Consider the following 25,041-nt stretch of genomic DNA (forward strand, 5'->3'; position numbering starts at 1 on the left):
CGTGGTTTAATGATAGGCGTGCTCCAGGTATGAAGCCGCACGAAGTGCAGGGCTTATTGGGCAATCGCTGTAGGAAAAAGTTAGTTTTTCATTCTAGTGCAGTGAGAGACAATCTTCGAAAATAGCCCAGGCCAAAGCCGAAGTCAACTTGGGAGCCCATGGCATGGCAACGAGGAGGCCAAGATGAACAAGGCCCCAGCCACTTGGCGGGGGGATGGGAAACCAGCAGACAACTTTGGAGATCATCATAGCGGCCTCGCATGGGATGATCCGATGAAGCGGGTCGAAAAACAGCGGAGGCAGGTCAGGAGAAAAAAAGGCTTGAAGACGATGTTGAGAGCGGCCACCTAACGACGAAGAGATCGAGACGAGCCGGGGGACCAACGCAGGCTGTTGTCGAGTCGCCCTCTGTACTGGATATCGTGCTTCTCGACACATCCGCCATGTCCGGCTACCGGAAGCAAGAGTGAGAGAGAGAGAAAATAACGAAAAAGGTAAAAAAGAAAGGTTTGCATACCTGATATCAAATTGTTTCTCGTTCCTCTCTTGTGATTCTGTCTGGCCCCCCGTTGAACTTTACGCCGGATTACTTCCCGTCTTTTTCTTCCCACTTTGTTTTGTCTGAAACCCTGGAGCCGATGGGCAATGCGTTGTCCAGTGAGTTAGCTCCGGACGTGATGGAACAAATTCGGAGCGAGCGTTTGATATGGAGGTCGGGGCGGCGTTGCTGCGTTCGTAAGTTTTGGAAACCAGAATCGAAGGTCTGTTGCTGCATTCGCAAGATGCACGCGAGCCGGGGTCCCGATCCGCTTTAAAAGAGTGACCCGTGAAAATAAGGTCGACCGCGGCTAGCGGCTGACAAGGATATCGGCTGCAGGTCGATGACGCTGCAGCCCAGGGGGCGGGAATGTGGGAGCGCTCTCGAGAGGGAGGCGGCTCCAGCGGCCGGGGGGGGGTTTGCAGGTTCCTGCTCACTGTGTGCGACGAGCCGTGTTTACACTGTCTGCTGGCGACTCAAGCGTGTGCGCAGCGCAGTTCAGGTCGTGTAGTGTTGTGTACGTATGTACATACATACATAACGACATAACGCTCCGGGGTAGTACAAAGTAGGTAGGTAGCGTGGTGTTGAAGTCGGCAGGTGCATACACTACCAAGCAAGGTACCTTGCCTCTTGTGGTAACCTCACCCACACAGCTAATATTCACCAAGAGTAAGTGTTTCGTACAAACTAACACGTTTCCTTGGCGTTGAGCCGACTTGCTTTCGGCGCCTTCCTTGGCGACTCCCAACGGACTAGCTCTCGCTCAACGATCCGTTTGGCGGTCGCCCGTTGATTGAATCGAACAAGCCTTTGAGCCCCTGCGCCGTGCCGTCCGTCCTCCTCTCCGCAAAACCGACCTGAGACGAGGCTAAACAACGATTCGTACGCACCTTACATACCCGAGCGGTGGCCGTTTGCGAGTCGCCGAGAGGGCTGCCGGTCGAACGGTGCGCTCGGAAGGAAGAATGCTTGGCGACGAGAGACAGTGGAGCCGAAGAGCGAGGTTGTGTGGGTCGGTGCCCCGCCAAGGCTTCCATTCCGCTTTTGCAGTCGTGTTAAAGTTGGGACCGAGTCGCTTTCCGACTCCACACCCATTATTCAGCATCGATTCAGCATGGAAAACGTGCTATTCTAGCCGAGAATGGGAACCAAGCCCGACGCCTCTGCCCCAACCTGCGACCCGCAATTCCAGGTTTAGTGTAAGAGTCGGGTGTGTCTCGAACCAGCTTTGCTCCCCGAAAGCCAATGATGAAGATGCTAAGGGGCCGGGGCAGCCAAGCAGTGGAGCAGGCAAGAGCCAAGCCTTGGAAGGACAGAAGCGGTAAACTCGTCCTTAGCGTCCCCGCCGCTGTCGTAAGCTTATCAATAAATACTGTGTAGAATGAGGATCTCGACCGAACCTTCGAGTGTACCGAGTACACGCACCACACCACGCTGAATCCCTCCCCCCCACCCCCCCGGGCCCCCCCAAAAAAGCCAGGCATTTCGTACAGTACACTAGCGTACGCTTACTGGTGGTAGTGTACCGGGCTCAATACCAGAAAGCTGGCAACGAGCCGGTCCGGAAGGGTTTCCTCTTCTTATTGCTCGGTTCGTTTAGCGCCCACGTGTCCTTCTCCATCATGCTCACACTCGTTCTACTATGTATGTAAGGTATATATGTCAGTATGTACAGTACATTAGGTATGTAGTGCACGTACGTATAACATGCACTGTACGCTACAAGTGTGCACCAGCCTGAAGAATGCTGCATAGGGATGAGCATTTGGGACCAACAGGACTTGTTGGCCGAATCTTCCGTCTCTGCATTGTTCATCAAACTAAGCATTATCTTGTGAGTCACGGAATAAGAGATCAAGAATTGGGTTCTGACTGGGAACACAAGACCACCCCCCTTACACACCGTGTTACCCTTCCCTCCTCCTCCTCCTCCCCCTTCCCCTCCCAATTTCTGTTGGTCCCTTTTTTGGGAATCACATGGAGTCACGGCGCTCATGCCTGCCTCTTGTGGCGTCGAGGGGGCTGAACCGCCCCCAACTTCTCGGCGCCTCTCTACACTACATTACCTAAACTACGTACTGCGCCGTTTGTACGTACGCAGTACGTCCGTAAGCACCTCGTCTTCCCCCCTCCCCAAGAAGTCTTGGGAAGACAATAGTGCGGTCTTGGGGGGGAGGGGCTACCCCCCATGGAAGCCAAGAGGGCACTTGTTCGTCCGATAAACAGGGAGGCAGTGAGAAGCGGCTAGTGGAGGTGGGCGACCGGTGTCTTTTTTTTTTTTTTTTTTTTTTTTTTTTTTTTTTTTTTGCTTTCTTTCTTGCCTGGGAATGGAGCTGACCCTGCACTATCTCTTCCAGGCGCACCGTTCGCAACTATTTTCCCAGTTCATTGGAGCAGTGAGACTGTGTACGGAATAGTGTCGCGTAGTGTGCACTAGTGTAGTGTACATACTTGGTACGGATTAGTGTCGTATAATGGAGCGTTAGTGTACCCTTCGGGCGGATTATGGGGTTTTAACCCCGAGAGCTGTCGGGTGTTGTCCACCCCTCGTCAAGCTGAGGCATGGCGAGGGTGAGGGTGAATGAAACTAGAGTAACTACAGTAGTGTACGGATTACTCCGTACATACACTACACTAGTGTAGTCCCGTCATGTACTGGGCGCAACGTTTCCGCATCAGCAGGTCCCGGATAAGCAGGGGGAGAGGGTCAGCTTGACCAAGATCCCTGCATCCGCAGAACGGGATTGTCATGGAAATATAATAGGATTTCAAGCTTATTTCACGGCGCGCGCGTCGGAGTGCGCCCTTGGCGGGCTTGGCCCACCCCTTGTGACTAGTTCCTTGTGGAGAGAGGGGGGAGGATTTCGGTTCTGGCGGATCAGTCGGTCGGTCGGTGGCTCTGTTCGTACTGTAGTACTGTGTACGGATTAATGCCACACAACCAACCTACCCACAAATTTGGAAGTCCGGATTCCGTTCGATGGCCCACCACCACCACCAACACCCCGATGCTGAGCAAGCGACCGAATGGCGTGCGGCTCGTCTGATAACCCACTAATACTTGCTCTCGGATTTTCCAACCACCGGTTCCCCGGCTGGGTCTCGAAATGCATCAATGTCGAGAACCATTGCATTTTTTTTTTCCCTTTTTATTTTTCTTTTGGCGCACGCCACCCAACGGGGATAGTGTAGACCACACAGGAAATGATTGCCGTGGCTGTCATCCGTCATCCCGTTCACTGCTACTCTACATTAACTGTTCTCCATTACACTTCACACTACAATGCTACGGGTAGTGTAATCATTACGCAGTATGGAGCAATGAACGTCGCAACTACTGTCAAAGTGTGAGGCTCAACCGTGCCAACCATACCAACTCCTGTTTGGGACTTGGACCCTCCCGACTCGAGTTCGCACTTGGCGCACTTAGTCGGATCCTCTGTCGGTTAGTCCACTCACTGAGTCGTATTCGCTCCTCCAGGGGAGGGGCACCGCAAAAAAGCTCTGAAACCACGATCGGGCTCTACTACAGGAGCGGGATCCGTTACCCGACCTCCCCGGATACGCTTCCCTGATGAAGTGGAGGGGCCGAGCCCCTTGTTGGTGAAGCGCGAGGTGTGGTGTGGCATCAAAGGGCGTCTGTGTAACCCGACGGTATTTTTGTGCAACAAGCCAACAACCAAAAAAAACAGAGTCGAGGCTATTCTTTCTGCCCCGTCCGCCGCGATTTGCCTCGTGATTCGTTTGCTATTGGGCCAAGCGAGGTGCGAGGTCATTCGCCCAGAATGGCTGTGTCGGGTCAGAAAAAGATCCTCGCAGCATAGCGTTGCAGCCATGGATTTATTCTTCATCGCGGCCCTGGCATGCATGGGCCCAGGGCCCAGGGCCAAGCAGGACTTCTTTCTGAGAACTACAGAGTATGTAGTGTATACTTAATTAGTTGCAAGTTGAGAGATGAAAGAGGATTACCGATTACCCAGGATCGAATCTGACGGCCGGAAAAGTGGATGGAAAAGGTCGAACAAGTCGGTGTCTTGTCCATCACTGGTAGCCAGTCGTCAGTCCCTGTCGCAAAATTCACTGGTGCCTGATGCCCTTTTCATCCTACACGCCGGAGTCTGTAGGCATCCGTCTCGCGGATATCGTGTGCCTGGCAAGCCGAGCTTCGAAGAAGGGGGGATCCATCTTTTTTTCGCCGGTGCCTTGGATCCTCCAGACAACAACACACTGACTTGTTCCCGAGTCAACTGGACGAATTGACGGAAGGCGATGGAGCACGGCGGAGCTTTCGGGATCACGAAGTTCCAGTGATCCGTCCATCCACTAACGCTGATCCACCGGACTTGGAGGATTCTCTAGTGTATCGTCGGCCAGTTTTGCCTTGGCGCGCTCCCTTTCGTGCTGTTCGACGTGTATCCTCGTCCGGATACGCTCGGAAAGGCTGATAACAACGGACACTCACAACCCTTGCCTCGCAACGACGGGACGGGCTGATATTGCACCATTTACCAGTTTCCCCCCGGAACGCCAAGGCTCCCTTTTGCGGCCAACAGTCACCGGCCGCGACCCAAAGATTGGCTGGGTGCCACAACGTCAGCATCCCGGCCGGGGACAGCACACCCAACAAGCCAACTAGTGTATGTAGTGTACTGTATGTGATCCGCACACTAGCGAAGGGCGCAAAACAAATGCTTACTAGTAGTTAGCAAGAAGCTTGCCCTTTTTCGTGAACAGAAGATGATGGCCATACCCATGAACGCTAACCACCCGCATACCGTACGTATATGGGGTATCATACTGTATGCACGCTCCATCAACCCATGTTCGCACCTTATGTCATAGTAGGTATGTTTGTACACTACTTGGGTACGCACGTGTTAGATGAGGTTCGTGGTGGGGGGAAGAGGGGGGGAGGGGGGAAGGGGTTCTCGGGATCTTGGGGGGGAGGTGGGCGCTGTCGTTTGTTTAAGGTTAAAGTGAGCGAGACAAAACCAAAAATAAGCGCCGTCCTGACCTCTCTCTCTCTCCGACTCGGACTCGCATTCCGAGTGGCGTCATTCAACCAGTCGGCCAGCCAGCCAGCGAGCCAACTCGCGGTCAGTCAGCGTCGGAGACGAGAGAAGCTTCGGAGTTCTGACCACGTCCTGCCCAATAGACTTGATCGTGAGAGCTCCGGTGGAGAGAGTGTCGCGCAAGACGGTGCGATCCGGCGGTTGGCCTTGGGTAGTCGCATACATCATCTATTGTACCGGGTACGGTATGCTCTGTAAGTATGTATGTATGTTGTGTGTAGAGGGCGTACCGTACTTGCGCTTTCGTATTGCACTTTCTGTATGCATATCATCAGACGAAGAGGCACCTGGCCCAGCGACGGTGTCGTGTTACACGGGCTGGGTGTCAGCAGCATCACGGGGCAAACCAACGAACCATGTCCACACGGCATCTCGGACGTAAAGCGTGTTTCCAGGCGATTCCTGCGCCCGGCAGATCTGTTCCTTGTTGGAAGAGGAAGAAGTTCAGGGGCAGAGACGTTCCTGTCCTCGTGCCCCGGCCTCCAGCTTTGCTTACTCTGAACTCCTCGTTGACCATCCCCAACAAGGGCAGTACTGCGAGACTAATGCACGAAAGTGCGAGCAACAAGCATTTCTCGGCCCCCAACTCGAGGTTTACCCATGCCAGAAAAGCAACTTCGCTGGCGGGGGTGAACAGTCGTCTGACTGACTTAAGAACATCATCGAGAACAGACGAGGTCCTTCGCGCGCAGGTCGTGTAGTTTGCAGTGGTATGAATCGAGTACTGCTTGTATGCATGCGTGTATCTAATATGTATTTTGCACTACATGTCGAGCCTCCATGCAACCAGACGGCATGGGTGGCGCGCACGGGAGGGCGTTCTCGAGGCTCGATGTTGCTGTCGCAGCAACCACACCCACGGGCCAACACGCTCTGGCCGGGAAAAAAAGGAATGAGAAAAAGATTTTTTTTTTTTTTGGGGGGGGGGGGGGGGGGGAGGAAGCGAAAGGAAACCTACACATACTCGCTGGATATTCCAGGACTGCGTTACAATGAGTCGCTCAGCTACGGAGTACAGTAAGTACTCGAGTAAGGCTGGCGAGGTAGGTACGGATTACAATACATGCCCTAGGGTTCGGCCTACCTGGGCATGTACATACATACAGTAGAGTACTTACCTACACACCTAACCGGCATGCCACGATGCCTGGCATTGTTTAGCTGCCTTTGGTACGCGTATTGCACATCTCCAATGTTCTCTGGCGCAATGCGTCTTTGCCGACGATCTCTTTACGGCAGATTGCATCAAAACGGTGATAATGGCGTAGAAGTGAGATGAAAGCTGACGAGAGAATGAAGCGAATCGGACCGCATCAAATCGGACCGCATCAGAAACCTCATGAGAGCATGGAGCAACGTTGCTCCAAACGCGATATGTTTCCCCGATCCGAATCGGCACCGTTGCACTGCTGCTTGTGGCGAACTGCGTCTTGAACTGCGTGTTGAACTCTTGGGGGGAGAAGAGGACGGGGGTTGAACAATGACCCACGCTAATAAGGTTGAACAACCATGGATAACATACTCCGTACCTTACCTACTTTACCTTCACTACGTAACGTGGCGACGGAGCACCGAGCACGGATTACTCCTGCCCCACTACGTAATCCGTACAGTACTGTACACTATGTATGTCGGATATGCCGGGTATGTCGGGTATGTCACGTACTGTACATACGCAGTACATACATTACGCAGTTGTGCCTGAGGTCCTTGCAAGTGCCCGCGACGGCTGCTTAAGCTTAAAGATTGCTCACGCTGCGCTTGAGCGCCGACATCGTGCGGCTGGCCAAACCGAGCATGTCTTTTGGTTCGATCTTCATTTTTTGGTCGCACACATACACCATCTTATTTTCTTTTTTTCATTTTTTCATTTATATGTTTATTTATTTATTTATCTTTGAAGGAGGAGGAAAGATTCCCAAAGCCCTCGTTTCTTCCTCCTTCCCAAAATTCCTTGGCAGCGTGGTTCCAGGCCTCTACACCTACGCTAAACGCGAGCTAGCAAACCATTATCGCACTACATAAGTAGTACGCGGGGCACATTTTGAGGCGACATCATGGCCGAGAGAACGCCGCCAATGCAAGCCCGATGCGTCGTGCACCTTTACGCTCTCAGCCCGCGCAAAGCCTTCTCCCGGAGCGATCGATCATTTGCGGCAGCGGCGGCCGCTCGAACCAGTTGGTTCCGGCATTCCGTGGGGCTCTCCCGCCGGGTTTCTCTCGTGCACTGTACAAGCAAGAGTATTGCTCCCGCTCGCTGACGCGTCCCCGTATCGATATCTGCATGTTGGTTCATGGGCTGCAAATATCACATCGCGGCATAAAAAGAAGTTCTGAGGTAACCTTCTTCAACTGCGACGCCGGTTCGGGGTTCGGTGCCCGACCTGGAAGATCTTGCTCACAACCTGGACAGTGTTCAGACCAAACTCGCTCACGTTACGTACCTCCGTAACGCGTACTTGGTTCATTATTGGCTGCGAATCCCAGTGGGGCCTCGGTAAAATCGGATGAGATCGCCCAGGCCCGAAGTTTGTGCGACGCTGAGTTTCGCCGGCTATCCTGTTCCGGAGTTTGCCCTCCACGGCCAACGCCGGGGGTGTGTGCTTAAGGACAAATGATCAACAAACTTTATCAACAACAACCCTCTCTTGCCGCCGCCAAGCCGAGCCAAGAACCACATGGCCTGACAATTTTGTTGGTTGGGGACAAAGCTCGGGCGAGAAGCTCTCGAGATCTAGCCCGCCGCTGACTCCTCGGGCTTCGAAGCCAGATTCTCGGACTGGAACTGCGAGTCAAGGATGGCCAGCTTCTTGTCCTTCGGCACTTTTTTGGGGGGTGTCGCTTTCGTGCCCAGAGACCGGCCATCTGCACTACCGATTTGAACATCGCCGGTGAAATGTCGCTTTTCCCGCGGCCGATCGTCGTTGGTCCATCCCGTCCATGGTTGCACCGAATCTCGGCAGTGCATTAAACTACGCACTCATTAGTCAAAACTCCCCGATTTTGACGCACGATGAGGTACATACACTACACTAGTCGAGTCTTGTCTTAACCCTAGTGTGTGCTCGCGTGTCTGTTTTGGCAGAGCTGTGTGTAGGTGTACGGAGTACCGTGGTCGTGTTTGCACACTCCGCTCCGTCACAGCAATCTGTGAAAGGTTCATGGGAACAATCAGAGAGAAGCTTTGGTCCTTCCAGATGGTCGAGCTCGTTCGCGTGGAAACCCCCATACGACACGGAATCTTGCGCACTGGCTGGTCATTCTCTCCGTCCCATGAGAAACTCGGCTCGGTTTGGGCCGTCGAGAGAGCCAGCCCTCCCCCCGTTCCCTTCCACCTGCGTCCCCGTCTTGTGTCCGATGTGCCCAAAGATCAGCACATCGAACCACGCCTGGCGAAACCCACCCCGAATACACACAGTATACGAAACTGGGGACTTGGCAGCTCCTCGAGGTGACACAATACTCGATGCATTTCTTGTTGAATCATGGGGTGCGGGTGCGGGTGGATTTGGATTGTCGATCACCAGCAAGGGCATTGTGTCCCACAAGTTGACCCGTGTTTCATCCGCGGCCAAATGGCCAGTCGTTCGGTGGACGGGCCTTTGCCCTGGACCGGGATACGCCCCACAGAAAGGTCAAGACTGCCGTTGCCGACCGTCCGGCTTTACCGCGGACGATGGCGCCGAGGCTGTTTATTTTCAGGTTTGGAAGGTGGTAGTGCGTACCACCAACAGCGTACTTAGACTCTTCATCGTAGCAGTCGGGGCCCGCTCTCCTCCCGTGCCGGGTGGCATTCTATCCCACACCGAGATAACTACATACTACATACGCCGGGAGGCAAGGCGTGGGAGGGAGGAGAGACAAGCGCTGGCGCGATGCAGTGAGCTGGACGTCAAGCGGATGCGCGAAGGTCTGCGGCAAGCCTGGATCCATGGATCGTTTTGTATACGGATCCTGTCGGTGCGTATTCCTCCCTACTCCGTACCAACCTCCTTTTTTGCCTCACCCTGCCACCACGAAAGCTTGATTTGGACCATCCATCTGCCCCTTCTAGCAGCTTCACCTAACTACCACACATCCCGAGCCGTGACTCCCGTTGTGCTACCCATCACCAACACCAGACTGCTACTCTGCCATACGCCTCCGCCCGGAACATCCGGAGTACAGCCAGGTCGAGACACCCGCAGCCTTCAGCAAGCCCGGCCACGACACAGCTTGACGCTGGACCCAAGCGGGCCAAGCCCGCAACTGAGAAGGAGGCATCACGACATCCGTTCGGTCTGGGTAAGGTTGGACGATCGCGAATCGCCGCGCACGTTTAGCCTCCGCGGGCCGTTACATATACCTTAACAACCTTACCTGGGCACACATTGCATACTGTGCGGGGGGGATGGTATCCGTTTGGCCAAATGATACACAGTTTATGCATAGCGAGCGTGATATAACACCTCACACTCTGGATACCTTCTGGTTGAGAAAGCAAGGTAAGGTATCAATGCATCCGCCCCAATCATGGAGCATGGCGCTGTTCTTCTAGAAACCAAAGAGACAGGGCAGACAGAGACAAAGTGGGCTGGAGGGGGAAACAAAAAAAAGCAAAAGTGGCACAAAGAATAACGGTGGAGCGCATATCACCTCCTATCCCATACTCCGTACCCGTGACAAATAGGGGGTGAGGAACGTATCTGAGCATTCTCTCTAGGTATATACAGAGTATATCTGCCGAACGCGCTCTTAAAGCCGTTAACGCCGAACGCGCAACGCGCAAAAGAAGCTGTTGCATGCAAATTCGCCAGCTGGCTTAAGGGATAGGCGGTTGTCAACGATGCCACCGATGTACGGAGCCGTAGCGGTAGCCGAGCGTGTTGGCTGTTGTCGATGCTACCTTGGCGTGCCTTTGAGCGAGACAGCCAAGTCAGATTTCTGAAAATGCGGGCGCGGAAGCGGGAAGGGACGGGATCAGCCCGAAGATGCCGCTCACAGAGATGGTGGGACCCCCCCCCCCCCAAAAAACGAGGTCTCGCTCTCGGTTTGAACAGAGTATCCGCCGACAATGTGTCTTCCGATCGGATCTACCGCGGAGTATTGCTCTCGACTGCCCCCCGAGACAGCAGGGCGCTCGTCGCCAGAGCAAACCAAAAGAGGTGCCCCTTGTTTTGTTAATCTGTTAACAAGTCTTGGGCCGCTGAGCCGACACCCCGTTTCGCCCCAGAGAATAATCAGTCAGGCGCTCATATGCGCGGGATATTCGACGTACATACATTCCTGTACGGCACTTGCACGTCGGGTGTGCGTGTCGTTTTCCCCCGAAGCAAGGTTGCCTCATCCAAGGCGCATGTGGAACGGAACAAGAGGACCACTTTGCTTCACATGCCTGGTGGACGTACATGGTACTGTATGTACTATACATACCGGTCCCGGAAAACGAAGCAAAGAAAACTACCTGCCTAGACGCATGTGTTAGTTACCAAGGGGCATTTCGGACAACCCGCCTCTCCCGCATTCCGTCACGGTACCCGGGCAACAAGGAGACCGCCATCGCTCGACCCTCATCTACCTGGCCAGTAGGGGGGGGGGCCTAGGGGCCTACAATTATGAGTGAAAGTTGCGGGCCCCGGAGACACGGCACTGCGCGCCCACTCAGATATCTAGATAGATACCTTCGTATTTAGCAAACCTTGGAGGAAGGAACAATAACAGCCTGTAGAAGCATTCAAGATCAAAGAAAGCGTCCAAGAGAAGGCCTGTACGGGGGGTTTACGAACGGTCAGTCACCGGTCACCGGTCACCCAACCCAACCTCCCTTGTGACATCGTTCATGCCTATATTCTTTTCTATCTTTCTATCATCATCACCCATCACAACCCCTTCACGTCCGCTGGCCGCCCGCCACAGTTATGTCTCCCCGGATACGCTCACAGTTGCATCTCGGCCGAGATGGGTATCGCTATATGCTGCCTGCCGCTCTCTTCTACGCGTATCCCACAAGGATCTCGTCTATAAAGCGCGATCTGGTAAGGAGGCGCCATTCCCCCCCCCCCCCCCCCCGGGGGGGACGCCCACAACCTCGCACCGGGAACTCGTGGGCTCTCTCGGGCGGTGGAACAACCCCAACCGTGGAACATCCAAGGCGGACAATTTCGGATGGCATGGCCAACCACCGTGATTGAGGAGGGATCGATAGGTAACCGGGTTGAGGGGACGGGCGGATATTGAACAGCTCGTCCTGGTGAAGCTCGAGACCCGTCCGTCCGGTGGCCCGGAGAGGGGGGCGCACGCGCGCGCGGGAGAGAGCTCAGCGTTATGTGGTTTGACGCCATGAGCGGCCTTTCTGTGCGCGTAGGGTGGACGACCGCGTCGTCCGCGCCGGAAACTGTCTTTGTTGGGGAACTCTACGCAGTTTGGCGGCGGTAGCTCTCTTCGCTATCTGTAGAATGTATCTAGATTGCGATGGGCAGCAAAGAGGGGCAGGAGGTGGCAGACAGGCCTTTCTGTGTGCTTATACAGGCAGGAGAGCTTCCTTTGACACGGGGTTCTCCGAAGCATCTCGGGAGGGTGGAGGAATTGGTGGAGGAGTTGCTTCGTTTTCCAAAGTTTGTGTCGCCTTCGTTGAGTCCATGTTTCGAGTAGAATGAAGTAAAGATACGGGGAACACCTCCGTTGCCTTGTAGGCAGCAGATGGTCGAGTTCGTCTTTCGGGCAGATCTATTGGCTCTATCTTCATCAACAAAGAGTTGGTCATATTATGGTTATATTATACAGATGGGCTGGTAGCTACCCAAGGCCACCTTGTTTACTCCCCAGGGCCGAAACATCTCGGCTCGTGCATGCACGTAGCCGCGGTGAGAATACTGATCTGGCAGCATGTCTGTCATCTTGCCAGGATTCGTCGCGCCGAGGGGGGGATAAAGGCCGTAACATATCGGGACGGTAGCACACGGCCGAGTGTGAACAGTCGGGATCGTTGTGTGGGATATGCTTGCTGACTTGTCACCCCTCGGTGACATCATGTGTTTCGTACCAAATCTCTCGCCCGTTACAAAGGGAGATCGCATTCAGATCCGAACCATCAGACCACAGGAAGAGGATGCTATCCTCTGGCATGGAGATGCGGAGCGGTCTGTGTGCGACAAGAACGCTTCATCTGGTTCTATAGTGGCTAAGGAGTAGTGGGCACGGCAGAAACAGGGGAGCACGAGAGAGCCTTGAGAATCGTTGAGATGCTGCGCTTTCTTGTGTTCAACAGTCGCATCGCCCATGCCAGCGTGGGAACGCGACGATATCTCGGATTGTTTGGACACCGGATAGGTAGCTGAGGAGCCGGTCGAAGCCCACGCCGAACCCGCCATGTGGCGGGGAGCCCCAACGGCGGAGGTCAACGTACCAGTCTAGACCGCTCGAGGAGGATCCGTCAGAGGCCCCTTCTAGTGGTGGTTTAAGAATCCCATGCCGCTTCATCGCATCCAAAAGAGGATCCAGACGGTGCTCGCGCATTGACCCGCCGGCAATCTCACAGAACTCGGGTACCAGCAGATCAAAGCAATCGACGGTTGGTCCGGGCACTTGAGGAGATGCCGGTTGGGTTTCGCGCATGTAAAATGCCTTGATGTCTCGGGGATAGTTCGTGACGAAGACCGGCTTCTCACCGCCCCCAACGTACTCAGCAAGGAACTTCTCGTGCTCAGACTGCAGCCCGGCGCCCCAAGTCGGCTTGTGTTCAAAGAGATCGGACTTCTGCTGTAACAGTGCGACAGCATCTGAGTAGGTGATTCGAGGCCAGTCTTGACGTGTTAGGCCTTCCCAGCGGCGCCTAACCTCGTCGGCGGGTGCCAGATCCGAGCCGCTGTTGCGAGATCGGAAGAGAAGATCCCGGACCGTGGACGACTCGATAAGACTGCTGCTCAGGGAGCGTAGCATATCCTCGGCTAGATCCATGACCGGGCCAAGGTCATCCACAAAGCTCATCTCGGCCTCGAGCATGTAAAACTCGCTAAGATGCCTGGAGGTGTCGCTCTTCTCGGCGCGGAAGACGGGTGACAGAGTCCAAACATTGCCCACCGCCTGAGCAAGGGCTTCCAGATGGAGTTGCGTGGAGACGGTGAGATACTTCTTGGAGCGGAAGAAAAACGCTTGGGAGTTGTCCTTATTGCTGCCGGTCGCCGGAGCGTCGCTGGCTGGCATCACCGTGAAGACCTCACCGGCGCCTTCACAATCCGACGACGTAATGATGGGCGGATGAGTTTGGGTAAAAGATCGCGCTGCAAAGAATTGAGTCAAGGATGCGATAACCTCCGAGCGCAATCTCAACAGGACGCTGTTGACTGGAGTTCTCGGCCGCAAGTGCGGAACGGTACGGAGATATTCGGGGGTGTGGTATTTCTTCTGAATGGGAAATGTCTGCAAACTGTCAGCAACTGCGTTACGTTATCCCACGACCAAGAATCGGTTGGCAAGGACAGAGATTGGCAGACCTTTGCGTCGGACGGCCCCAAGACCTCGACCCGGCTTACATGCAACTCATGGCTCTGAGCAACTCCGGGTGAGGACACCCAGGAGCCGGTGAGACGGACGGCCGCGCCAACGGCCAAGCTGCGACGGCGGGTTCAGCAACAAGCTCTACCAGGACATTGTGTAATAGGGTATATGCTCACTCCTTTGCATCGTCCGCCTGGACGAGCGCTTGAAGCGGTGCAAGCGAAGATCCGTCGCCGAGCGAGACAAAACGATGCGTCTTCATGGACCGGACAGATCGGACGAACCCGTTGACGGTTACATCATCGACTTTCTCGGTCGGCCTCCACTGGAGGAGTTCGGCGACCGACCGGCTGGACCATTGAGATGCGCATTGGTGGAAGCTGGCGACGCGACGCGGGCCTAACGAACGCGAAACACTCGACGGCCGAAGCGCCAGAGCGGGCCGCATGGCTCCGAGTTCCCCCGAGCGTGCTTTCTCGGTGTAACGCTACAAATTTCTGAAAGGGGGGAAACTCGATGCGAATCTGAAATTTCCGGCAAAGTGAGGTGAAAGCCGTCTCCAAAACTCAACTCAGTTTCCGCACTGAAGGGCTCACTCGCAGAAAACGCGCCATTAAGCTTAAGCAATTCTCTGGGCTTGGCGCTTGGCGGTCAATCCCCCATCCACCTTCCCCTGTGGATCTTGGACCCGCATGACCCCACCACTGCTCTTGCCCTTCTCGAGACTTTGGGTTGCTGTAATTGGCTGTAACCGTGAACCCGCACCCATTTTCCCCCCTTGGCATATCAACACCACTGTCACAGGCAGGAAGGCGCTCTGCGGCCGTGTGTCTCATGCGGCAGCACCCGCCAATTCGTTGCAAGTGACTCCACCGCGGTAAGAGTATTGAGAACGCCTTTTGCTTCTCAGCCAATTCCGTATGCAGTGTTTCTCGAAAAAAACTGGTCCACGTTCTGAGCCCGCATCTCGCGCCCCCTTCCTTGGCTGGTATGTATCCAGCAAATTTGACGCTGGATCGAAGCCGAGGCAGGCGTTCGTCATTTTGCAGGATACGCCAAACATACCCAGACATGCATTTGTATAGCTTTTAGGCTTCATTTGTATCGGTTATTTCCGAAGCCGCGGCGCATTGCTTAATGCTCCATTGACATCATCGATAGAGCCGAGAACTCCTCCATCTCCCGGTCGGGACGCGGATCCTTTTAAAAGCCCCCGCGAGTTCGTCGACGGACTCGGCCACTCGTGAACCAAGTGGTTCAACCAGGTCGATTTTTTCTGGCTTGCTCTCGTCGGGGTTGAGCGCGACCGTTACGCCGCGTGCCGCAAGAGAGGGCAAGGTGTGTGCATACCAAACTCGAGCGACTATTGGTTTCAGCAGCTACCCGATTTTGGAGGGCTCGACGCTTGCACTAGGCGAGTCAAAAAAGGATTCATTCAACGGTTGCTGGCAGGGACCCGTCCCATGTCTCTGGTCCCAAGTGGCGCGGGAACACCAGATTGACCCAAAGTCAAGATGGCGCACCCACAGAGGTACAGGGTTCCAGCCTCGCTGTGCATTCTCAGGTTTTCCGAAGCTCGACACGGGAGGCAGCTCTTCTTTTAGACGGCTATGAGGCTGTTCATTCGTCGCCAGTGCTAGCAGCAAAGATGAGCTTTTTCTCCTTTCCACAAGGCGCTTTGCTCCGCGGTTCTCTGCCGAAGACGAAGAAGAGGTTCTTGTTTTGTCTGCTCGTGCTTGGCTGGGTGTTCTTCACAACAGCAAGCGCCTCGACCTTTAAACAACAGGCAAGCGCCCTTGTTTTAGTTGTCGACAGTAAAGCACTGAATGTCTTCTCAAACCCGGTTGCAAATAGATTTCTTTACGCACAGGGAACGCGGCACTCGGTAAGCTCGTCGAGCTGGCTGATGCGGCTCTCTAAAAAAAAGCATATAGCTTCATATCCCTGGCGGCTTTCCTGCGGATATAAAGCATCGGGCGGCTCCTCCCCCCCCCCCCTTCTCCCCTTTTCCCCCCACCGGGCCGCTCCTCCCAGCAGCTGGAACAGTCAGCAACATTCAGACTTGATCTTGGCCAAGCCCACACCCCTCAAGCCTCAAAATACTAACACACATCATCCACTTCCCAGTCTAGTTGAGCGTCCTCCCAATTCCGGAGCCGATTCGCGCGATGCCTTCTTCCGGCACCAAGTCCACCAAGCCAAAACCCTCCGAAGTTGCTTCCGAAGCTAAGAGGATCTACATTCCTATGATCAGGGACAGATACGCAGTGACGTGGACTACTTGCTCGTACATCTATCACCAGCCGCTGTTGCAAATCAACTTTACCGACCGGCCGTTAGATCTTTCGCCTCCTGTTTTCTGTGAGTATTGCCGCGTAATGCAGCGGTCGCGGGTCTAACATTCCCGCCTAGATGTTTCCGTCGGGGACCCGGTCGACACCGCTCTGAACTGGGTTGAGTCGGCACGTTGTGCCATAGCCTTCATCTGTGCCGCAAACGACAAGCGTCCCGGTGGCGATTGGGAGACGGGTGTGGTGGGCTACGAGGAGCGTTTATGCCGACGCAGCACCCTTGCGGCGTGCCTCGCAACCCCGGCGGATGGTTCTCCGGCCAACAGCCATTACCCGCTCCCGACATGTGCCGGGGTTCTGTCACAGCATGTCGGTGAGTCGGCTTGCTCGGGGAACTTTTCTGCTCGGCTCGTTAACCTGCCACACACAGTGGTATTTCGCGGGCCCCACGACAGATATGAGAAGCTGCCGACCGACCAGTGGCGGGCACTGCCTGTTGTGTCGGTCCCTCCGCCACGCTGGCCCAAGCTGACGCAAAACGGCACCAAGTACTCGTTTGCTGACGAGCGCGAGATGGTCAAGGAAAAGATGCGCGGTGCGCTTCGAATCTGCGCGTATAACAACTACAGCACTGTGGTGATAGGGAATTTTGGGCTGGGAAACGGCTACCGAAACCCACCTCAAGAGCTCGCCGAGCTGTGGCGGGAGGTTTGCCTCTATGACCCTGACCTCCGCGGTCGCATCCGCTGCGTGGCTTTCGTGTTTGAGGATCCCAGCCAGAGCACCACGCAGCTGATCCTGGACGACATTGCGAAGAAAGCCAAGGGCGGCGGTAGTAGTTCATCAGGCCGGTCCAAGACCAATGGTAGTTCAAGCTCAAGCTCATCGCCAGGAGGCTCGCCCGCAGACGTGGAGATTTTCTCTCGAGTTTTCGACAACGCTGAGATTCAAAGGTTCCTTGCTCAGCCGGATGCAAGGTACGGTCTAAGCAACTTGCTGGCATGATGGGCGTCAGCTCCACTATACCGTCAGGTTCTGGGCGTTCGGGGGATTCCAGAGACGGCTCATGGCTCGACGTTTGAATGGCTTGTTCGGGCATTGTTTTGCATTGTGTTGACTGATGTGTTGACTGATCTCTTTCTTGGCCTCGTCTCATCCCACCCACAAGATCAGCAGTCCAAGGTCCATTTTGATGATCACGGACAGGGTCTTACGTCCGGTTTTTTCCATTTGGCTGCTTCTGACATGCTCTTTTTTTTTTTTTCTTTCTCCCCTTTTCTCCCATTACCTTGGCATTTTTGTTTTCAACGATAATCTTAATGTACTGTATCGTCTGCCGGCTTCTGCCAAGCACGGTTCTGCCTCTTACCCATGTGCATCGAGCGCCAAGCGCGCTTGTTCACTGCAGGTTGGGGCCGTCCGAAAAAGCAAAAGGAAGAGACCGAGCCCCAGTCCCAAGGCTCGCCGAGGAACAGACGAGGATTCACGGCCCGAGAGAGATGACGTGCCGGCAAACAAAGGAAGCAGGCTAGCGTACGGATTACTCCGTAGTAGCGCACACTACTGCGAGTAATCCCGTCTACCACCCGCTCTTGTCCAAGGGAGGAGGAGAAGTGGGAGGAATCCTGGTGGCTGAGCTGCAAACATCCTTAATGTCTCGACTGGAGACAAGTTCACAAAATTCAATGATAACGGCCTGCATGAGGGCTGAAGCCGCGCTGCCGATGACTCGGCTCAAACGGGCACCCAGCTCCATATTCAGACGAGAAGAAACAGGCATCATGGGTTGTGTCTGGGGGCAAAATGTATGGCGCAGCCTCTCGTTGACGTGCACGAAACTCAAACAGGGGCCTCGAGCGGCCTAGTTGTTGCCTTGTTCTGAGGTGGTCGCAGACGTGGCAGCTTGGGCGAGCTCCTGTTGCTTCTTTCCTGACCCCACCAGTCCTGCCGACCTCGCTCACTGTGCTGTCAGGTCGGTGGGCTTAGTGGATGGAACGACCTGGGTCGTGGTGTGCTTTGCTACGACACGCTAGCCTAACGCCTCCGCGGAAGCGTATGCTCCCAAGAGGGGTCCGCGAGAGCATGCCCCAGAAGCTGCTCGGTGATTAGGAGAGCTGTCAGAGCCTGAACGGTATGAGATGCATATTGAGAACCAAGCACGACGTCCCACGGGATAAAAGCAGCCAGCCGCTGGTCTGATCGGGCCAAGGTGGAAAGGGGGAAGGTAAGAGACACCCACCCGTTACCAAGGCAGTTGGTGGTGACCGAGATCCGGTGGTGAGGGTGCGAGATGAGGCACGCAAGCGGGCGAGGTGTTCTTGTACAAACGCTACACCAGGGACACGCATGTACGGATTACACGTACAGTACACTACATACTGCGTAGTGTAGTCTGTATGTATGCAGACACCCACCCACTCACCTGGGGCCGTGTTTCAGTGGCGCCGGATGTTTGTGGTGCGGGACTCCATCTCCCTTCCTCCCCCGATCTATTAACCTACCCCCCATTTAGTGTACATGCTCCCCCATTCACATACTCCACCACTCACATACTCCCTTCCACATTTACTTTTGTGCACACTTCCCCGCGCCCCCTGCTTCGCTCCAATCAAGGCAACATGTCGCACATCTTGTAGGACTCGTGGCCACTTCCCGGATGCTTACATTCACAATACAGTCCTCGGGGCCATGTGAGTGAAGACGAGGAGGGAGTGGTGAGGTCTCGGGTGATGTTACACCGCAAACGTGGGCTGCCGATACCGTACTAGCATCCGTATAGCGGACAGACAGAAATACATTGTACGGTAATCCGTACACACATCGCGGACAAGTACATTCAAAACACAGAGTTGGGAGGTTTCCGCGGGAGATCGGGTCATACAGATCGTAGGTTGTACTCCGTGCACCACACCACAAACGCACCCTGCCATGGAGTGATCGGTTGTCTTGCTGTGTTTTTTTTCTCTCTCTACATCCTGCTACAGATAAGCATCCAAGAGGGTTTTCTCTTCATATGTCCATTTTCTTTCTTGTTCGTGGTTGGGTCGAGTGTTTTGGTTGTCCGGGTGGATTGAGGAGGCCGTATGAACATGTCCGCAATGGCGCACGCGCTCCCAGAGACACGCAAGGTGTGATATTATTAAGCCGGCCGTAACTGAGCATCGGATGGTGCCAAGAAACCGTTGTGGTCATGAGCTCAGGGGCGAAGTGAGATGCACTTCGCGCTCTTACTTCTCGTTGTGTTTCCGTGTCTCGCTGCCTCGCGATCTCGGTGTCTCTGTCTCTGTCTTCCCCCGTCTCACACACGAATGTAGTGTATGTAGGTCCGTAGTATACGGTATACACTAGCTTCCCATCTGAGACACTGTCTAGCTCATCCTTATCCCCCCCCCCCAGGAAGAGAGAGGGGAAGAAAGAAAAAGAATAATAGGATGAAAAAGTAAGTAATCAAAAACCCCTCAGGGGAGTCAGTATGTACGAACGTATACTAGTAACCATCAAGATGCAAGCCCTCCCCGGGGGTTTGTTTTCCTGTCTGCCCCCATGACTTTCATGCATTATCCACCGCCAGCCACACAGCATGGCCGGCACTGGGGCCATGGGGCGTTGCTTGACCCAGCAAGAACAGGTCCAGACCTGCAGCCCGAACATGAACACACACTCTCTCTCGGAAGATGGGGACGGGTTTTTGAAGGGAAAAAAAGTGACATGTCGCGCACCGGCCCGGGTCGCCCCTACGCTAGCGTTGTAAAATCACATCACGACGGGGTATGAAGGTATGAAACTAACTAGGTACAGTACTTTACAGGACAAGTCTCCTCCCAACCTCGACCGGATCCAACGACGGGTTTCCCCCCTTCGACGCGCTCCTCGTACATTGAGATTCCCGGAATAGGCGATACGGTTTGAGGATGGCCGGGAACAAAGTGAGATGAATGAGACGAATAGGAAGAGAAAGGGGAAAAAAAAGGTACCAAGGAACAGCGGAACCGAGCAGACGTGAAAATCCGTACTGTTGTATGTACAGTACATATCATATAGTCACGTACGGAGTACATCCACATGCGAAAGAAGAGGCGCCCGGCCGAAAAGCCTTCGGCGTTCCCCCTCCTCCCCCCCGGGGGGGCGTATGTATGTACTGTATGTATGGAGAAACGAGGGGGCGAAGGCGGGCTGCCGGTGGGTTAATCGAATCGAATCAAGTCAGGCAGACTTTAATTACTGAGAGTCCAGGTGAAACTAGCAGCTATTCCAGTGGGGCCGGTGGACAGTTGTGGCGGCCCCCGAGGGTCAATTAGGGGTCGAGCGCGTAGTGTATGCATGCAGGTATGTGTATGTACATACATACATATGGCCACACGCGAGACAAACATGGGGAAACCCGTGACAAGACGATGCGCCCCGCGATGCAAACCTCGCAAGTGTAGGGTATGGTATGGTACTAGGAGGGAGCAAGCACCCAGCAAACGTCCGATGGTATCACAATCATATCCGTATCTTGGTATCTCGATCGATCTGCTCTTAAGAGTCTGGAGACAAGCAGATGGACGTAATGTATGTACGTGTGTGTACTTTACCCGCTTTTCATCTTCCCCAACCCCCTTTTTCACCCAGCTCACAGGCTACCGGGCTACCAATACGAAGGCCTCAGCCCCGTAAAACTCGACAGCGCCGACGATTCGCTCGTGTCCTCCCGTTTCCTCTGGCCGGCCAGCTGTGTTACACATACCGTCAGCATTCGTCCGTTTCACTCTCGGGAAAAGGATAGAATAAGAAGAAGAAGAATAGATGCAAGGAAAAAAAACAAACTGAGGAATGAAGGAATGACTGAAAAAAAAAAGGACTTGAAGGAAAAAAAAAAAGAAAGGGGGTGGTGGGGTTTGGGAGGAACTCACCTCCAGCTGTACCCCCTTGTGCAGATGCACCAGCCAATCGACGTAGCTCTGCGCCTCGTTGTTCCGGTCCTCGACCAGCAGCCGGGCAAACTCGTACTCGGCGCCGTCGATCCCCTGGCGGGCGAGCTGGATGGTCAGGCCCTTGGAGCCGCGCATGGTGCGCAGGAACTCGATGATGTTGCGGACCTGGGCGTTGAGGTGGGTCTGCAGCACGGGTATGGACGACGTGTAGGCGTCGAGGCTCTGCAGGGACGTCTTGTCGTCGCCGAACAGGTCGGCGATGAGGTTGGGGGACGTCTGGGCGTGCATCCACAGCAGCGTCTGCTGGCCGTTGTCGACCAGGTAGACGCCGCCCGGCTCGACGCGCGAGAAGGACGCGCGCATGGCCGGCGGCATGCGCAGGTGGCCCGTCTGGGGGTCCGGGAAGCCCTCGTCCGGCTGCAGGTTGTGCAGGGGGATGATGCGGGGGTAGAGGTACAGGCCGAGCTCGAGCGCGCCCATGGAGCGGATCATGCGCATCTCGTGCACGCGCCGGTCCGTCGACTCGGAGCCGGCCTTGAAGGCGCGGCACTTGAGCAGGCCGAGCATGTACATGGAGAACTCCTTGAGCCGCTCGGGCATGACCAGCTGCCCGGGCGGGTGCGCCTGCGAGAGGAAGTTCTTCCGGTAGTTGGCGAGCACGTCGATGGCCCTCTCGGCGAGGCTCAGGCGGATGTCCTTGATCGTGTTGGACGTGGTGGCCAGCTTGGTCGACGCCTCCTTGGCGAGGAGCGTGTAGACGGCGTCCTGGTCGATGAACTTGATGCTGTCGCGGGCGTTCTCGCTGACGCCGGCGATCACGTTGATGCACCGCACCCTCCGCTGGCCCGACGCCGATGTGTAAAGTAGGGCGGCCTGGAAGTGCGTGTCGAGCTTCGGGTCGAGCTTGCCGTCGTAGGTGAAGGTCACCCCGAGGGCCTTGTCGGCATCGATGACGCCAATCTCGAGGTCGGCGCCGAAGGTGTGCTGGACAAAGTTGCCGTGGTAGCCCGACACCTGCAGCCCGTTGGAGCATCTGACCTTCATGAGCGCCTGGTAACCCGTCTCGCGCGTTACCGCGTGCTTGATCTCCAGCGCCAGCTTGGTGTTGTCTCGCGGGGCGATGAAGTTGGGGTAGTAGAACGTCTCACCGCCAGTGGTAGCAGACACGTAACCTTGGAGTAGTGAGGTGAGGTTAGTCAGAGCGAGGAGCACTTATTAAGAAGGGGAAAGCGTAGGGCAGGTTTTTTTTTTTTTTTTTTTTTTTTTTTTTTTTTTTTTTTGCTTACCGACTGTAGCAATATCCAGGTAGCCGCCCGACGGGGCGGCCATGAAGAAGTCGACGCCAACACCAACGGACACCATCTTCTCGGCCGTCTTCCTCCAGCCGGGATGCTCGGTGCTGAAGAGCTTCTTATCGGGCTCGCCGCTTGGATGCTTGCCGTCGTCCCGCAAGAACAGCCGGCCGGGGCCCCAGGTGGGAAGCGCCGACAGGGAGCAAAAGATCTTGCCGCCCGTCGCTTCCAGAGCGGCGACGGCCGCGTTGAGAGTCGACAGCAGCGCCGGCTCGGGGTTCTTGATGGTCGAGAACATTTGGGGCAGGCGAGTCAGCAGCGAGCTGATGACCGCCTTGGACTCGTACGGATCTACGAACAGGCCCTCGCCCAGGGGGACAAAGGGGTCTTCGATATCGGGCATGATCATCATCTGGGCCTGCTCCAGCGCCGGGCTGACGTTGTAGAAGTGGACTTCCTTGTCGTAGGTCACGAAGCCGACCTTGGCGCCCGCCGGGATCCGCCTCCTGACCTCGCCGTTCTCGTTCTCGTCCCTCTCGTCATCCCCGCCGCCGTACAGGGCGCGCAGGATGCCGTCGCAGAAAGCCTCGAGGAATCCCTTGTTGTACGACTCTTGGGTCACGTCGATCAGGAAGAGGTAGCGCATGCCGACGGGCTCCCTGGTCCAGTACTCCTTCGGCACGACGAACTCGACGGTGCCCCTGACGAGCTCCGGCCGCTGGTCGCGGTCGACGCGGACGCCCTGGGGGCTGGTTGCGCAGAAGTACTCGGGAGGCGTGTCGTTGGCGTAGCCGCACAGGTTGCAGACGAACTTGTTGCCGCCGGAGCGGAACATCATGAACGGGTTGATGTAGGCGCGGCACCTGTGACAGCGAGGCGGGCCGGCGTCGCCAAAGTCGAGCACGGGGATGTCGAGCTCGCCCGCCTGGAGCGGAGCCAGCGGCTGGAGGACGAGGCCCAGGGGCAGGCCTGTGCTCTTCAACCCGTCAGCCGTGGCGGGGATGTTGTTCAAGGTGAGGCGGGCGAACTTGGGTGAGGCGTTGCCCTGGTCGAAGGCGACGAAGGAGACGGTAGCCGGCGGCGGAACCAGTCGCTCAAAGGTAGGGTACACATTGCTGAGGAAGTACTGCTGGACCGAGTCGCGGGAGAGGGGCACGCTCGGCATCTCGTCGGGAGACACTCGGGTCTGCCCGGCGGCGGCAGGGACCATGCTCGGCGACGGCGCGGGGTCGGCATATCCGCTCCTGGCGGCGAACTCGGCAGGGGAGGCGGGGAAGGGCACAAAGGCCGGGCTGACGGGTGCCGGAAATTGGCTCATCTGCGGGGTGGGCGCGCCAGGGCCGTATCGGGAGGCGGCCGCCGAAGGATCGGCGTTCAGGTAGGGGGTGGCGGGCGTGCCTGCGGGGGGCATGCCGTTGAACGGCTGGGACGAGCCGGCGGGGGCCTCGACCGTGTGGTATGCGTGGCGGTCCTTCTTCTTCTTCCTGACCGTGCCGGTCCCTGCGCCGGTCCCTGCATCGGCGCCGAGGGTCATGCCACCCATCTGCGCGACCAAGCCTCCGTCCCCGGCAGGGGGCTGCTGTCCCTGCTGGGGGTAACCGCCGGGCTGGGGCGGCCCGTATCCCGGAGCCTGGGGCGGCACCAGGGAACCGGCCGGCGGAGGGGCGCCATAGTAGGGCTGCTGGCCGGCGGCTTGCTGATAGGGGTTCGGAGCAACGGGGGGTTGGAACTGCGGCGGGGCAGGTTGGCTCGTTCGGGTCGGGTCGTTGGGGTCGAGGACCTCGCCCTGGCCGAGGGCGTGGTACATGGAGTAGTCGGCCATCTCAGTCGCGATTCTCCCCCGATGGCTGTAGCCGGGTCAAATCGGCGAGTGGCGAGGGACGGACGACCTCGTTTGTCGGGCGGTGTTGGAGCAGTGTTGGAGCGGTCGGGAGCCACGAAATGCTCGCTTCGCACTGTGTCGTCGAGACTCGTCACCGGGGACCTTGTTCGGAGAAGATGACCTGGCTCATAATCAGAGACGCTTTGGGAACAATGCTTTCCCAAGAATCAGAATCCGGTGCGGTCGAGTGCAACTGAATTGCCGTTTGCGCCAGGTGGCCCGAAAGCAAGGTCTTGGGGATGCGGTGGCCGATCGAGTTGTGGATGCGTTCCACTTTCGGTGCTGCAGCTCCGTCGAGCTCCAGGCTGTCCTTTTTTGGTCCGGTCTCCTGCCCTTCTGGCCTCTGGCTCGGTCCTGGCCTTGGCTCGGCGCATTGAGCAAGGGTCTTCTTCCGTTGCGCTGCAGGGCGGCTCCTTCCCCGTCTCGACCGATGCGCATTAGGCTGCATTCGATCTCTGCCGTCTTTCACCGCCTTTTACGTACTAGTACTGTGTACGAAGTACGGATTAGTGTTAGGTAACTTTGCTGGAGCTTACTGACAGATGATTATTTTCATAGAAGCTTGGGCTTTG

General features: G+C 56.0%; 4 protein-coding genes across 4 annotated transcripts; 1 reads left to right on the forward strand and 3 right to left on the reverse strand.

The window, feature by feature from the left end:
- Window positions 1-5,595: 5,595 nt before the first annotated feature.
- On the reverse strand, window positions 5,596-6,767 carry MYCTH_2112063 (uncharacterized protein; the record flags this gene model as incomplete). Its single annotated transcript, XM_003665132.1, has 8 exons — window positions 5,596-5,781; window positions 5,844-5,931; window positions 5,969-6,030; window positions 6,110-6,155; window positions 6,264-6,337; window positions 6,578-6,618; window positions 6,677-6,697; window positions 6,740-6,767. The coding sequence occupies 8 exons, from the start codon at window positions 6,765-6,767 to the stop codon at window positions 5,596-5,598; spliced, it is 546 nt and encodes a 181-aa protein (XP_003665180.1).
- A 5,993-nt stretch (window positions 6,768-12,760) lies between these two features.
- Window positions 12,761-14,676, reverse strand: MYCTH_2308647 (uncharacterized protein). Its single transcript, XM_003665133.1, has 3 exons — window positions 14,265-14,676; window positions 14,085-14,202; window positions 12,761-14,010 (listed from the first exon to the last, which is right to left on the reverse strand). The coding sequence occupies exons 1-3, from the start codon at window positions 14,534-14,536 to the stop codon at window positions 12,853-12,855; spliced, it is 1,548 nt and encodes a 515-aa protein (XP_003665181.1). The 5' UTR covers window positions 14,537-14,676; the 3' UTR covers window positions 12,761-12,852.
- Window positions 14,677-16,063: 1,387 nt separating this feature from the next.
- On the forward strand, window positions 16,064-17,774 carry MYCTH_2308648 (uncharacterized protein). The gene is made up of 2 exons (XM_003665134.1): window positions 16,064-16,449; window positions 16,501-17,774. Exons 1-2 carry the CDS (start codon window positions 16,257-16,259, stop codon window positions 17,382-17,384), a joined length of 1,077 nt encoding a protein of 358 aa, XP_003665182.1. The 5' UTR covers window positions 16,064-16,256; the 3' UTR covers window positions 17,385-17,774.
- Window positions 17,775-20,685: 2,911 nt separating this feature from the next.
- Window positions 20,686-24,823, reverse strand: MYCTH_2308649 (uncharacterized protein). The gene is made up of 3 exons (XM_003665135.1): window positions 22,582-24,823; window positions 21,275-22,467; window positions 20,686-21,093 (listed from the first exon to the last, which is right to left on the reverse strand). Exons 1-3 carry the CDS (start codon window positions 24,407-24,409, stop codon window positions 21,010-21,012), a joined length of 3,105 nt encoding a protein of 1,034 aa, XP_003665183.1. The 5' UTR covers window positions 24,410-24,823; the 3' UTR covers window positions 20,686-21,009.
- Between the last annotated feature and the right edge of the window lie 218 nt (window positions 24,824-25,041).

The sequence above is a fragment of the Thermothelomyces thermophilus genome, chromosome 5 (genome assembly GCF_000226095.1).
Source record: "Thermothelomyces thermophilus ATCC 42464 chromosome 5, complete sequence".
In the NCBI taxonomy this organism is placed as follows: Eukaryota; Fungi; Ascomycota; class Sordariomycetes; order Sordariales; family Chaetomiaceae; genus Thermothelomyces; species Thermothelomyces thermophilus.

Bases quoted from the DNA above. Each gene is read 5' to 3' on its own strand.
- MYCTH_2308647 (XM_003665133.1), bottom strand. From the start codon at position 14,536: ATGCGGCCCGCTCTGGCGCTTCGGCCGTCGAGTGTTTCGCGTTCGTTA. The intron at 14,203-14,264 runs GTGAGCATATAC...CCGCCGTCGCAG, and splicing joins CAGGCGGACGATGCAAAGGA to CTTGGCCGTTGGCGCGGCCG. The intron at 14,011-14,084 runs GTCTGCCAATCT...GACAGTTTGCAG, and splicing joins TGGGGCCGTCCGACGCAAAG to ACATTTCCCATTCAGAAGAA.
- MYCTH_2308649 (XM_003665135.1), bottom strand. From the start codon at position 24,409: ATGGCCGACTACTCCATGTACCACGCCCTCGGCCAGGGCGAGGTCCTC. The intron at 22,468-22,581 runs GTAAGCAAAAAA...CACTACTCCAAG, and splicing joins CCTGGATATTGCTACAGTCG to GTTACGTGTCTGCTACCACT. The intron at 21,094-21,274 runs GTGAGTTCCTCC...TGTGTAACACAG, and splicing joins ACAAGGGGGTACAGCTGGAG to CTGGCCGGCCAGAGGAAACG.
- MYCTH_2308648 (XM_003665134.1), top strand. From the start codon at position 16,257: ATGCCTTCTTCCGGCACCAAGTCCACCAAGCCAAAACCCTCCGAAGTT. The intron at 16,450-16,500 runs GTGAGTATTGCC...ATTCCCGCCTAG, and splicing joins TCTTTCGCCTCCTGTTTTCT to ATGTTTCCGTCGGGGACCCG.